The following is a 13585-nucleotide window of genomic DNA, read 5'->3' on the forward strand; positions in this document are numbered from 1 at the left end:
GAAATCAGGTATAGTCAAGGATGTGTCAGACAAATCCAAATTCACGAGGTTTGGCAGCTTCCGCAACGCGCTAACCAGGATTTCTACTGTTCTTCTTTCCCAGCTCTTCAACAATTCAAAAGCATGTGGCACTAGGACACTACCATCGTCCTCACAGAGAGCGATACATGTGTCAAAATGAAACGAGACTGGTACTTGACTTCCAATATGGTTTCCAGATAGACAAAGACTTTTGCAATTTAACATTTCCTCTTTTGGAAAGGAATGAGAACAAAACCTTGCATTGCTTGGAGATCATGTCGGTATTTCGACAAGATAGATCGGATAGTTTCGGGATGATGTTTAGTAGTGTATCAATGGATGATCCGATCTCTATGTTTGATAAGTGCAATTCACTCAGATATGTTAATTTTAAGGCTCGAAGAAATCTTGGCACGGATTTGGAATTGAGAGGAATTTGATTGCGGGAGGTGTTAAACGTACGCGCCTCACTGTTAGAATTTCTTTGGTCGATACTTAAGCATATTAAGTTAAGCTTCGAAATGAAAGATACCATTGCGCTGAAACTATACGAGCAGAAATTGCATTGAAAGCTCGTAATGTAAATACCAGTATCTGGGTTAGCTCCTAAGCCATTAAGTAATGAGGATATATCAATACTGTATTCTATGGCAGTTATGGTTAGCGCATAGTGGAATTTTATCATCCGACCAATTTGTAAACCTAGTTCATGTAAGATCATTGTAACGTCAGTGTAGTTACTCGCGCTTTGAAAAGACAAATCTCTATCGTTTCCACAGCTTAGTGTGATGATAAGGTGCTGAAATGGGACCTCAGATATCAAGCCGATGAGCTGTTGTGCTAGTTCGATGCATTTCTTTGATTGCGGTGATATAATTAAATGAATTTCAAGATTTTGGTGAACTTGTTGCGAAAGCTTACAAAGACATCTTGCCAATCTTGACATTCTTTCAATGTCTGATTTGTCGTCACTCTCTGTGGAGTGCAAAAAGAAAAATCGTAAAGTCCTGTATTCGATGTTGCAGGTTGCTAGACTGATTCTTTCTAAAGAATGCAAGAAATAGTCCAAGCAGGCTAACTCATCTGTGTTCCTTTTCATGCATTTCGATATCATTATGCATATAATAGGAGCTTGTAACCACTGTAGAAATATATCGGCCAGGTCGTTGCAGTTGCTCTCAAATAATAATTGAAACCCAAATGACCACGGGCTTTGTGGGAGCATTGATCTAAATGGACTTTGCATCAAATTAAAGAGGCATACATTTTTGAACATAGCACAAGAACTGGCGTGTACAAAAAACTGAAGAATAATCTTAGCTGCTTTACAACTCAACCCACAGCAAAACCTGAGCAAGTGCTGAAAGGAATCAAACGAATCTTTAGCAGTAATATTAGCTAGATGCTGCTTGAATATATGCGCTTTGTCCTCGGCTAAAGAAACCAAATAAAGCGCGGCAAAATATTCCTGAAAGGTCTTATGAAAGAATCGGTAATCCTGGGTTACATGCAATCGTTTTCGTCTTCGTTCGGGCAAAATGATTCCTATCGAACAAGCTTTATCCAAAACTCCTGGAATTCATTCCCAGTGACATATAACCTGTCTTCAAACAATGCCTCAAATGCTACCTTACCTAACGAGTTCGAGAGGTTAGCTTCTAGTGTCTTGCTATTACTATCGTCTTCTGACAATGCCCCAAAAGGCATTGTACCTACACATGAGTTAGAGATGTCAGCTTCCAGAGTCTCACTATCACTATGTTTTTCATACCACCGCTGAATGAAATAATGGACAACTTCACGATACAAATCTGCGATTCGCTCAGGCAGATTTTGACTTCCTTGCCACAGAACACAGAGCATGGTGAGTATAACTGGAATACAGGACAAAGAAAATAAAGATTCAGAGAGGTGGATTTTCTTCAGGAAAGAATCAACCGATTCCTCGATTGCTTCCTTTGATTCCTTTGACTCATTTATATTGTCTTCTTCCTCGTCATCGTAATGCATAGTAAAAGGAAATTTCTTCATTGTGACAAATTTACGATAGAATTCATCGCTTGGCGTATACGGTCGTACTTGAAAGAACCTACCAACATACTGAAAAACATTCGGTCTTGAAAACCCTGTGACCTCAACAACACAATACTGCTTGTAAAATTCAACAACCTTATTTACCATATGAGGTCTAGTTGTTACAATTGTACAACTTTCTCGCAACATCTTATTGCAAACAACATCCGCAATACGATTACCGGATCTCGATTTGACAATTTTACCTCGATATTCATCCGCGCCATCTAAAATAATCCCAATCTTTGTTGCATTTTCAACTATATATTTTTCTAATCCTTCCTTTGATACTTTTGAGTCAGAGGGAAGCAACTGACTAAAAATAGCATCAACAAAGCTCATTTCTCGCTCTATATATCTCATATTTAACACAAAGAGAAGCTCGAACTGACTTAAAACAGGATATATATTATCTTTAATGTTCTGAGCCCAATCGTATGCTATTTTTGATGTCAGTGTTGTTTTACCATTTCCCGGACCTCCTTTCAGTAATACTCGCAGACACGTTGTTTTCGTTCTTATCTTTTTCCGTAAACAGAAAAGATCATTATACGAGTCTAACCGAATCCTTTCTTCCTCTTTTCCTTTATCCAATGGCGCCGCCTCCTGGACTAACTCCAAATTGACAAAGATATCATCTATTTCCACAGTACTTTCAAATGGTAGAAGAGATACTTTGCCTTGTTCGTCTTCATACGCCATACACAATTCTCTTTTGCATATATCCAAATCGAAGAAAGTTTGGTTTAAGTGCGCTTCTCCTGTGCGTAGAAAATAACAAAAAGAATTATTAAACTTATTATACTTAGTTCTCTGGGTTAATAGGATGAACAAATTGTAAACTTCCCCAAAGTTGAAAAAACAAAAACAAAAACAAAAAACAGTGCATGTAGTCGGATTCGAACAGGCAACCTTCTTAATAGTAGCACGACACTCTAACCAACTGAGATATTAGATGCACTTAGTTTTTCAACGTTTATGTGCATTGGCTACTTTGGGGAAAAATTAAAATTTGTTCAAAAAGAGTTATAATCAAACACTTACTTTACCTATTTTTAAATAGGTTGAAGTCTTAAAAGACTTAAAAGTCTTTAGATGGAATGTTAACAGAGTTACACCATCTTTTATTTAAGAGTGAAATCTTAGATATGGATTTCCAAAAACTTAAATACAAAGTTGCTTCGATGCACTGACGTATCCAAAAAAAAATAAAAAAATAAAAAAATAATAGAATAATAAAATAATAAGATAAATAAATAAATAAATAAATAAATAAATACATAAATAAATAAAAATCCAAGAAAGGTTGAAACCATGGACATGGTAAAGTGCTCAACCAAGAAGGAGCTCAATGCATGATAAAACTTAGATGACTCTGCTTCATTAGTTTTACAGAACTGTTTCGTAAGGCCCGTAGCCCTCACTCCTCAGAAACTTAGTGCAGAATGAGGTTCAAATTAATATTACAATACCAACCATATGCACATATTTTCCTGGTTGGTATTGTAATATTAATTTGAACCTCATTCTGCACTAAGTTTCTGAGGAGTGAGTGCTACGGCCCTTACGAAACAGTTCTGTAAAACTAATGTAGCAGGGTCATCTAAGTTTTATCATGTAAATAAATAAAAATAAATATTTAAAGGCCATTAGTCGTTTAGTATTGTAACTAATATTAAAATACAGATAGATAAACACATAGAAAAATTGACCTTGTGTAGACATCTGATGTAGATCATATTGATAATCCGGAGGCTGTTGAAATCCATCTGGACCTAGATAATAACAGAATAAGCAAATAAGAGTGGCATGACGAGGTTGAATAGCAGGCCATATAATCTAATGATTGGAACTGTGTTTCAACTGTGTCAAAAATCATGCCCTAAAAAACAGATTTTTGCTGCTTTGAAAAACGTGGTTTTTTTTTAGTAAAAAGGCTTAGCGCTATTAAATTGGAACATGCTGCAATATATTTAATTTCTGGATGATGTTGGATAATATAGCAATTTGTATTTTCATGGAATATTAATTGCGTGACATTTGGTTCAACGCTGTTCAATGCTTTAGACTTTATTAACACTTTTAATTTTAGTTTCAAGCTTAATCCTAGAAGAGTACAGCATCGTGTAAAATGTAGAATTTTGAGATATAACAAGCATGCAAAAACTAGAAATTCGAGAAAAATTGAGGGCGTCGCTGTGAGCAAATCGCACATTATGGCTTTAAATAATCTTAAAATATGAGGTCTCTGTCTGCCTAGCCCGTCTATCTCTCTGTCAGGCTATGCGTTTCAATGCGCTTCGTCGTATCGAGCTGATATTGCAGATATACAGGGTGTCTCAATAAAAATAGACCCTGTGAATCGGGGGACATAACATAAAATATTGGCAGTGAAATTAAAACTTTCTTAAAGATTCAAAAACAACGAAGTATCTTCTGTAACATAAATTATCAAAAACCGTTCACGTGTCACTGAGATAATTGGGAAACTACAAATAAATTGAAAGTAACATGAGTGATATCACTAATTTACCTTTCAGTTCCCACTGTATTTCGAGTTCTTCCTTAACAGCAAGTTGTCGGCATTTCTTCAACGCTTCAAGAAGTGCTTTCTTAGTAGCTATCTTACCATTGCGTTGTCGCCACATTGCAAGCACTTTTCTTGCTTTGAAATGAACCGTTGCTCCTGGTCCCGCATCTAATTCCCATGTTTCCACATCTTTTAACCCGATGCCAAGCTCAATGTAGAGGCACTGTAAATCGTTTGGCGAAAGGCGTTTTATTACTTCCCATAAATCTGAATCTGAAGCTGCCATTTTCTGCATATTGTATTAAATGAATAACAATAGAAATACTCTAAAACTACATACATTCTTCAAACATAGAATTTTTAAATTACTAGCGAAACTTTTTGCAAAATGTTAAGAAATTACATTTTGTTAACCCTAGAAATACAAAGCAAACGACCAAAGTTAATCGTAGATACATCCTTGGCGCTCATTTTGGTGATAAAAGTTTCATCCCGGCACCTTACCCGGGGGTAGGACCGGTCAATGATGACTGGGGGTGTAGCGCCAATGATTTTAAGAGCTGCTGACTTTTATTTGTTAGTTAGGTGAAAATAGTCATTTTAGCAGAAAATTTGGTGAAAATCGTAGAATTTTGAGCTAAAATACATTTTTACATAGCCAGAATTTCCCAAATTTGCATGGGCGCCCTCACATTATGAATTCATAGCGAAATTTTGTGGGGAACATACTGCAGTTACTGTCCGTTTTCCTATACACAATACACAGTGCTCTCACAATTGACGCGTGACCGTCACCTTACAAATAGTGTATGTTAGAAGTATTAGGCAATTGCCTAGTTAACGTCACTGTGTAAAAAATAACCGGCCAATATTTAAAGTATTCTCTGAAATTCTAGAAAATATAGTTGTGTAACATGTCCTAAAGTTTTAGCTAATTTAGGTGTTTGGAAATAGTCGCACTTTGGTGTTTTAGTGTATGTTATAGGTAACAGGACATTGTCTATTTAACGTCACTGTGTGAAAAATAACCAGCCAATATTTAAAGTAATCTCTGAAATTCTAGAAAATATAGTTTTGTAACATGTCCTAAAGTTTAAGCTAATTTAGGTGTTTGGAAATAGTGGCACTTTTGTGTTTTAGGAAGGATATGTAAACGACAGATAACACCAAAAAATATGAAGAAATTATTTTCAAACCGTGTTAAGTCTGCAACCATATATGCTTCTCATTTTCAAGAATGCTGGTTAACAATAAGCAGACCATTGTCTCATTTCGTAAACAAAAGCCCACACATTATTGTATACCTTGCGTTTTCACAGGTAAAACAAAGTTTTGTCATCTACAATAAAATATGATACGAATGGCAAATTATGCAACAATTTGAATGAAAAACGGTCAAGTGCATGTACGTGTACATATACCCAGGGCATATAATCTATACCTAGCCTACACGAAATACATGTAAAACATTGCCGTTATTATTATTCATAAGATCAAACTTACCTAAACGTTATATAAACTTTTTCCGTAATGATATTCCAAGTCTTGCTATCAAAACTATATCTGGATATTTCCTAAAGAATGTAAAAATAATATTCTTCTTTTAGTCACCAAGCAACTGGGGCACAGGCGAACCAGAGGATGATTTAAGCACTTCCCACCACGCCACTGTGTTGACTTGCGGTTAGCACAGCTGTGTCAGTGAACATGACACCACTGCGCGCACATTGCATTGACGGACATGGTTAAATTTGAATTTGGACTGTTATATTTACAATAAAAACGCATTCACAATGCTGGTCGATTTCACATTTTATGTTACCTACAGAAGGTGTGAACTGTCCTTCATGCATACATCACTTTAGATCTGAAATCGACTAAGTAATAATGACACACGCACAATTATTAAACAACATCTTTTACACAGAATTCAATGGGATTTGAAAAGTAAAGTGGCAGTTGAAACTCTGGTGATAACACGTTTGCAGTGCATGATGGGGCTTCCTTAAATCATCCTCTGCAGGCGAACGTTCAATTGAACCTCGTATAATCAGTCCAAGAGAACGCCAAATATGGATCAGGAGTATTACATAATAATACCCTGCTATGACAATAGCTGCACTAAGTTAATCGTATAATCTCCTTATGTGGTTAGCATGGCTGGGCCGGGAAATCCTCAAGGCCAATGTATGTACATGTATTCGGTACATGTACCATATCTTTTACAATGGGTGATAAATTTCTGGTTTGTTTTATTTCAAAACGCAACATTCGATATTCTAAAGCTTGGTCCAAATCCAAGAGAAGAACCAACTCTAGTAATTTATGTGGTTTCAAATTATATCAGACGTTGCCTTTTTGATAGAAATGGTGTTTGTTGATGTGCACAGTTTCCCATTAGATCATAACATGCTGTTGTACATCCAAGGTCAAAGGTCTTTTAATCCATATTTGGCGTTGTTCTTGGACTGATAATGCTTCTGACACAAAATCTCAATACCAATTAAAATACGCATGCGTATGCAAATAAACCTTCATGACCTTTTCCCGCTCAAAACAATTTCCGCGCTCATTTTTGTTATCACGCATTTTGGTATACCCGGGGGTGTCCTACCATGATGTGAAGAGGTGCTTTATATCTTCTGCGATTCTGCCAACATTCCCGGAGGGGAACTCACTACAAATAGGAGCCATACACAAACATAGGACCATTTCTGCTATCTGGAATTTATCAATAACCCTTTTTACTACTAGGTAATAATATGGCATGTGGGGTGATAATTTGTCAATGTTTTGATATACCGATTTTGCTAAAACAATAATAATAATAATAATAAAAAAATAAAACCAGGAAATCCGGTAAAAGCTGTGTTCTTTAATAAGCCAGAATATTTGTGATTGAGTTATATACCGAAGTTCCAATTTTCTTGAAATAATCTGTATTGCGATATTTCATTTTTAGGGAGTCTCCTACCAACCCAAATCAAACTTGAGTAGGGTGCTCCCGAACAGTACAATATAGCCATTGGATCCAACTGGGTCTAGGGTCCATGGTTCATGTGCTTTGGTATCAGCTCTATTCGAACTATTATTAGATAATTGATTGTCAGTTATATAGTAAATACTGGAAAATACCCGTCCCTGGCATCCACTGCAATGAAGTTTATATAATTATTAATTATGAAAAGCGGGAAAATTTCATAAATGTGCAAAGAATACAAAGATTATCAGTGTCATTGTCTGAGTTAAATTTGGAATATTGCATGTCATCGGGTCCACAGTTCACGTTGTCTTTTATTGTTAATAATAGTGTCAAGGTATAAGTTTGATTTTATAGTGTAGTGTTGTCGTTAAAGGTAGTATGAACGGCTACGGTGTCATGCTCAGATTTGGTTGAAAGTAATACAGAATGTGTAGATGGGTGAGAAAAACTCACCAATTTTTAATTTTTTCCAAAAGAGCGTTTTTGACTAAAAAACTCCCTAGACTGGAGTGTTTTTGGCATGTTGCCAAGTTCATCAAATCAGCTTAATTTATGAAAACAGATAATTTGTTTAATGAAAACAGATAATGTGTTTAAATGTTATTTTTTCTTCTTAATACCCACTGCATAAATCTGGTTTTTGATTTATATTATTGCAAAAATGCTACTTAATAAGGACAGAGATTTTTTTCCAAGATCTTAACAAAGGAGATATTTAATGGTAATGTTAGTACTTTTTTCAATTTTCTTGACGTTTTCTAGAAACACTAAATTACCTAAATTCTGGAATTTTTTTGGAGCTAACTATAGGTCCAATATCAACAAACAAGGTGTCATATGAAAGGTAATTAAATTTAGAACATTCTCTCGCCAGCTTTTTTTAAATAAAGTGTTTCTGTTTTAAGTTAGAGGTGTTTCTAAATTTCCCTAAAATCAAACAATTAAACACTTTATTTAAAAAAGCTGGCGAGAGAATTTAAATATTAAGCTTATACACCATCCATGAAACTTTTAATACCATAGCACGCTCAATGTAGGCTAAAAAATTAAAATGTGGATAAATTTAGGTGATTTTCAAAAAATAAAGAAATACATAAGAAATGTTAGAATTTGTATGAAACTCTAAAAATAGACGAGTGAAGACTTATCTTTAGTTTGTTCTAATTCTGATTTGCTACTGCGGCTATTTTGCTGCAAGCCTGATTAGCCGTTCAAAGACAATGTGTGAAAATAAATTATTAAATATGCACTTGAAGATTGTGTTTTACTAAACGGTTCCAAAAAATAAGTCCCCCCCTAAGAATTTTTGGTATAATCTAAAAACGGCTTGATTAATTTTCTTGTTTTAAAGTTTGGAACATAGGCTGATTAGTTATGCATCAAGTGAACTGGGTTTTCTTGTTATCTGTTATCATCTTCAATGAGAAATACAGCCATTTATAAAATGTTCGGCCAAAAAAGCTGCACTTTTCTACATAGGCTTTTTATGCATGAGTTTTGGTTTCAGACCTCTTTCACTTGAATAAAATTAACCAAAAAGGAATGTTTCTATATTTTATTTTGTTTTTTTATTAAAATAATTTAAGTTATGATGTTCATGAATGAATTTTTACACTTTTCAAACATGTTTTGTGGTTCAGTGAGTAATCATATAGCCATTTATGAAATTGCATTCATCATCAAAGTTGCACTTTTCTAAATTGGCTTTTTGTATCCATTAAAATGCGTTTTTTCATTCTAATTTAATTTATTGGGAAGGAACAACTGTAACTGTAACTGATAAATCTTGTGTTCAGTGATTGATTTAACCAATGGACCAACAAATTCCTTAGATCTTTTATGCTGGCCCTATACACTTGTTTCATTAGTCATTCCTTGGATGGTTCAAGAAACATTTATATGGGTGGCCTTTATCAAGACTCAACTTGTTACAAGCGGACAAGTGAGGGACCACATCACCTTAAAGGACTTTGCAGCAAATCCTGCAGCATGCGGGGAACCAGCTTGACCAACAGCAGAGAAGAACGATGCTTGGAAGCCATCTCACATGAAGGAATGCCTATTCATTATTCAAAGACATTAATAAGCTGCAGCATTCAATTTAATTTATTCACTGAACCATAAAACTGTTTCTGAATGTGTGATACCTAAATCAGGAAAGGCTTAAACTTAATTAAATTCAATTATGCTTCTTTTTGATTAAATTACTCACTGAAAGGGAAAAATTGTCAAACACAAATTCAAGCATAAAAAGCCTATGTAGAAAAATGCAACTTTTTTTGGCCGAAAATATCGTAAATGACTGCATTTTGCAATGAAGATGATAAAAATTAGCAACAAAAACCCAATCACTTGATGCATAACTAATCAGCCTATGTTTCTAACTTTGAAACAAGAGAATTGATCAAGCCGTTTTTGGATTATACTAAATGTCTTAGGGGGGACTTACTTTTTTGGAACCGTTTATTCTCTAACTGTATAACAGTATTTATGCTTGTGCATTTGAAGATTCCTGTCTAATTGTTGCATTATTGCAATTGCATACTTTTTTTGAAATTTTTGATTGTGATTTGAGGATTGTCTCATTAAAATAAGCGGCTGCTTTTTGATGGAATCGTAAAATTCCAACATTTCATATTGAAATTTCAAATTATCCCGTTTACTGGATACGATGTGCTTGTGGAGAACCTGAACATTGCTTTACTTTATTATTTTGTTTGCGGAATAACGAATTTGTTATAAACAAACTGACCCACCCCAAAAAGATTGTTTTCCATGGATTTATTTATCATCTTTAACATGTTATTTACTTTATTTGTATTAATTAATCTATATTTCTTAACTTTATTTGTAATTCATGTTTTTACTGACTGGTGCCTTTAATGACCAATATGTTTATAATGTTTATGTTGCTTGTGTGACTTCTGCCCTCGTTAAGCACATAGAAACAAAGCTCCACTATTTCATCAGGATTTAGTCAGGAAGCAAAGACATACTTTTTAAATGTTCCTGACCACCATATTCCCATTGTCTGAATCTCTTGGTCTGATATGCCCATTTGCCAAGCAGTTGTCGCTGCACCAATTCGAAACGAATAAGACTAAAACAGATGCCGATCTTGAAAGTGGCAACATTCACCTGATCTTTTTAGAACATGCTTCAATTGATATTTTGTGAGTCAAAATGGGGAAATAGGATCTTCGATTGGGAGGCAACTTCAAATTACTTTTCCCAAAGCTAAAACTGCACACAAATTCTTATCTAACATTGCCTTAACAACCACTACCTGATTAATTTTAGACACTCTTAAACTAAAGGAGATGACTCTGTCGCCCCTCGAATTTAAATTAAGACATCCGAGCGACAACTAAGACATATTAAAGGTTGAACAAGATGGTTTCAAATTTCGAGAACACACATGCCCAAAATTTTTCTCCAGATGATACAGCGTACTAGGCAGGGGCAAGTCCTTAGATGAGCCTCTGTCCCTACGAACACCATCCAACATCAATCTCACAATAAAGATATTTGTTGGATCATCCAAGCTATGAACTTTATGCTTAAAACCAATCCCTGATAAATAAGTGGACATCGTGGCATGCGCGTAACCCTTTGCTGATAAATAAGATATAAAGCTCCAAAGCACCTCTAAAAATTGGGCAACTGGGTACCCAATCCAAAACCAGAACAAAATCCCACGAACTTACGCCACCCGGATTGATAAGTGGACGGCGTTTCCCCCCCTCCTAAGCTTACCAGTCACTGTTTCTCTATCAGCAAACACTCTAAAGGAGCCTAGGTGGCAGGGAAGTCATAGTTACATCTGCATGCTTTTGGCGCTCACTGTCTTGACGCCAAGACTTGAGCCTGCACCGATAGCTCCCATGATCTGGCTTGGTGCAGTATAAGCATCGATGGGCATATCTACATGGCTAACAGATACATTTACGCTTGTTGAAGTCGAACAATAAAAGAGGCATCTGGTCGTTGGGAACTGACCAAATGATGCCCGACCCAAGAATTGGCCACGAAAGGAACCTTGATGTCTGTAAACAGGCGTCGCCATTTTTTCCTAAAACAAATCAGCATCATAAGATTCCCATCACCGTGTCGGATACAGCGCTTGACTTAAAGCCATATTATAACATTTGCTGAGGAGGACGCCCTCACTGAATTTTTAAAAGTCCTTTTTTACACGATTATATTGTACTTTATTAAACCAATATACCCTGCAAAAATCAAGACTCTAGGTGCTGTAGTTTTGTCAAATCCGAGATTTTGAATAAAACGACGGAACCGGCGTTTTATTATTACGATGGAATTATTAGTCGAACGCATACACGATGTTCATAACACCCAGTACGTAGGGCCTACACGGCGTGCGGGACGGTGATATACACAACAAAGGGTCGTACCATAATATGACCGAAGCAGTGGTACGTATTCGCGACATGTGAGCTGGTAGTAAATTCCAATTTTCTTTGCTTTGCCGTAATTGTTCGGCTCACAAATAAAAGGGGATATATCTGACAGTAAAAGCTAACATTTTATGGCAAAGAAATGCTAATCTATTTTGTTTCAAAATGTTATAATATGGCTTTAACCGAAACTATATCTTACTCCAGCCAGCCTCGTTCCCCAAACCTAGACGCAAATTTCCTAATCAAATCTACATAACTTAATTAACTCCTGAATGGGTGACGCTCCAAAAATATAGACATGTAAATAAAAAATGCACTGGTCCACTGCTGAATATCCACAATTTTCTTTGACCGTATTGGAGAAGCTTTTAAATAAATTTGCCCTCCTACTTGGACAAAGGACAATGACTATTCCTCTTTGATATTTTGTTTCTTAATTTCAATAAAAGACTCCAGCTCTACGAACTCACCTTTCCAGATTTTTGGTGATTAATGACACAAACTTACCCAGAGAGGCCCCAAATTTACCATAACTCACAGACCCACCTGCTTCTACCTCTCCTCTTCTCACGGTTTTCTTTTCATTATTAACAAAGGCGTACCAGTGAACTCACCATTTGTGGGGTTTATCATCTCGTCACTACTGGGCGACACTGCACTAGACCACAGGTCAGTCCCTTGCCGCACAGGTTGGACTGGTTCCTCAAGCTGCGGCTCCGCCATCTGTCTCCGTTGTTGACCCAAACTTCTTCCACATCGCACTGGCCCACCGACAGCTCCACGACCTCGACCACGTCTTGCTTTCGGCATCCTAGGATCTACAAATGAACTTAGACACACGCTAGCCATCAGCAAAATCGAACTGGTACACCATTTGTTCATACAAAATTAAAAATCAAAGAAATGCCACCTTGGTTTGCTGCACAAAGCAGTTTATGAATTGCAATCTTAAAACCATTGAAATATAAACTATAGAAGATTTTTTCTCTGGCTTTTACTGAGTGGAGAGAAGAGAATTAACCCAAACAATATGGCCATGCAAAATAAGTAAAAAAAGGTGCTATACATGTTGCAGGATTCGAACATGTGATTCCCGTTTGGGAGCCATATCTCCACTGCTATGTCTGCCCAACAGCTGAACTTAAAACGCAAAGTTTAAGCACACACGGCTAAACACTATTCCTCTCTCAATTTGGCTACACAGCAGTGATATTGAGATGCAACTATGATAATTTACGTTCCCTATGTATCACAATTTGTTTAAATTCAACCTATCAGTATTTTTTTAATTCAACTAATTAAAAAATACTAATACTGAAGATTTCTTCTATCTCCACACAGTCACCTTTGAAAAAAATTCTAAACTGCTTCTTGTCAGCAGCAAACTTGGCCAAGGTGGTGATACTACGACAGCATTCACAAAAGTGATTCTATTTCTCCTCTGCCTGCCCAGTGGAGATGCCTCATGTGCACATGTGGCACTTTAACTTTTTCCGCCATACCTTATGCAAATTTGCTCATCACCTGCTTCTACCTCTCCTCTTCTCACGGTTTTCT

The 13585-nt window shown here is 36.1% G+C and overlaps 1 protein-coding gene across 1 annotated transcript; it reads right to left on the reverse strand.

Moving 5' to 3' along the window:
* Positions 1 to 1566: 1566 nt before the first annotated feature.
* On the reverse strand, positions 1567 to 11673 carry LOC140139079 (uncharacterized). Its single transcript, XM_072160860.1, has 4 exons — positions 11452 to 11673; positions 4628 to 4913; positions 3807 to 3869; positions 1567 to 2855 (listed from the first exon to the last, which is right to left on the reverse strand). The coding sequence occupies exons 1-4, from the start codon at positions 11671 to 11673 to the stop codon at positions 1567 to 1569; spliced, it is 1860 nt and encodes a 619-aa protein (XP_072016961.1).
* Positions 11674 to 13585: the final 1912 nt, after the last annotated feature.

The sequence above is a fragment of the Amphiura filiformis genome, chromosome 18 (genome assembly GCF_039555335.1).
Source record: "Amphiura filiformis chromosome 18, Afil_fr2py, whole genome shotgun sequence".
Lineage (NCBI taxonomy): Eukaryota > Metazoa > Echinodermata > Ophiuroidea > Amphilepidida > Amphiuridae > Amphiura > Amphiura filiformis.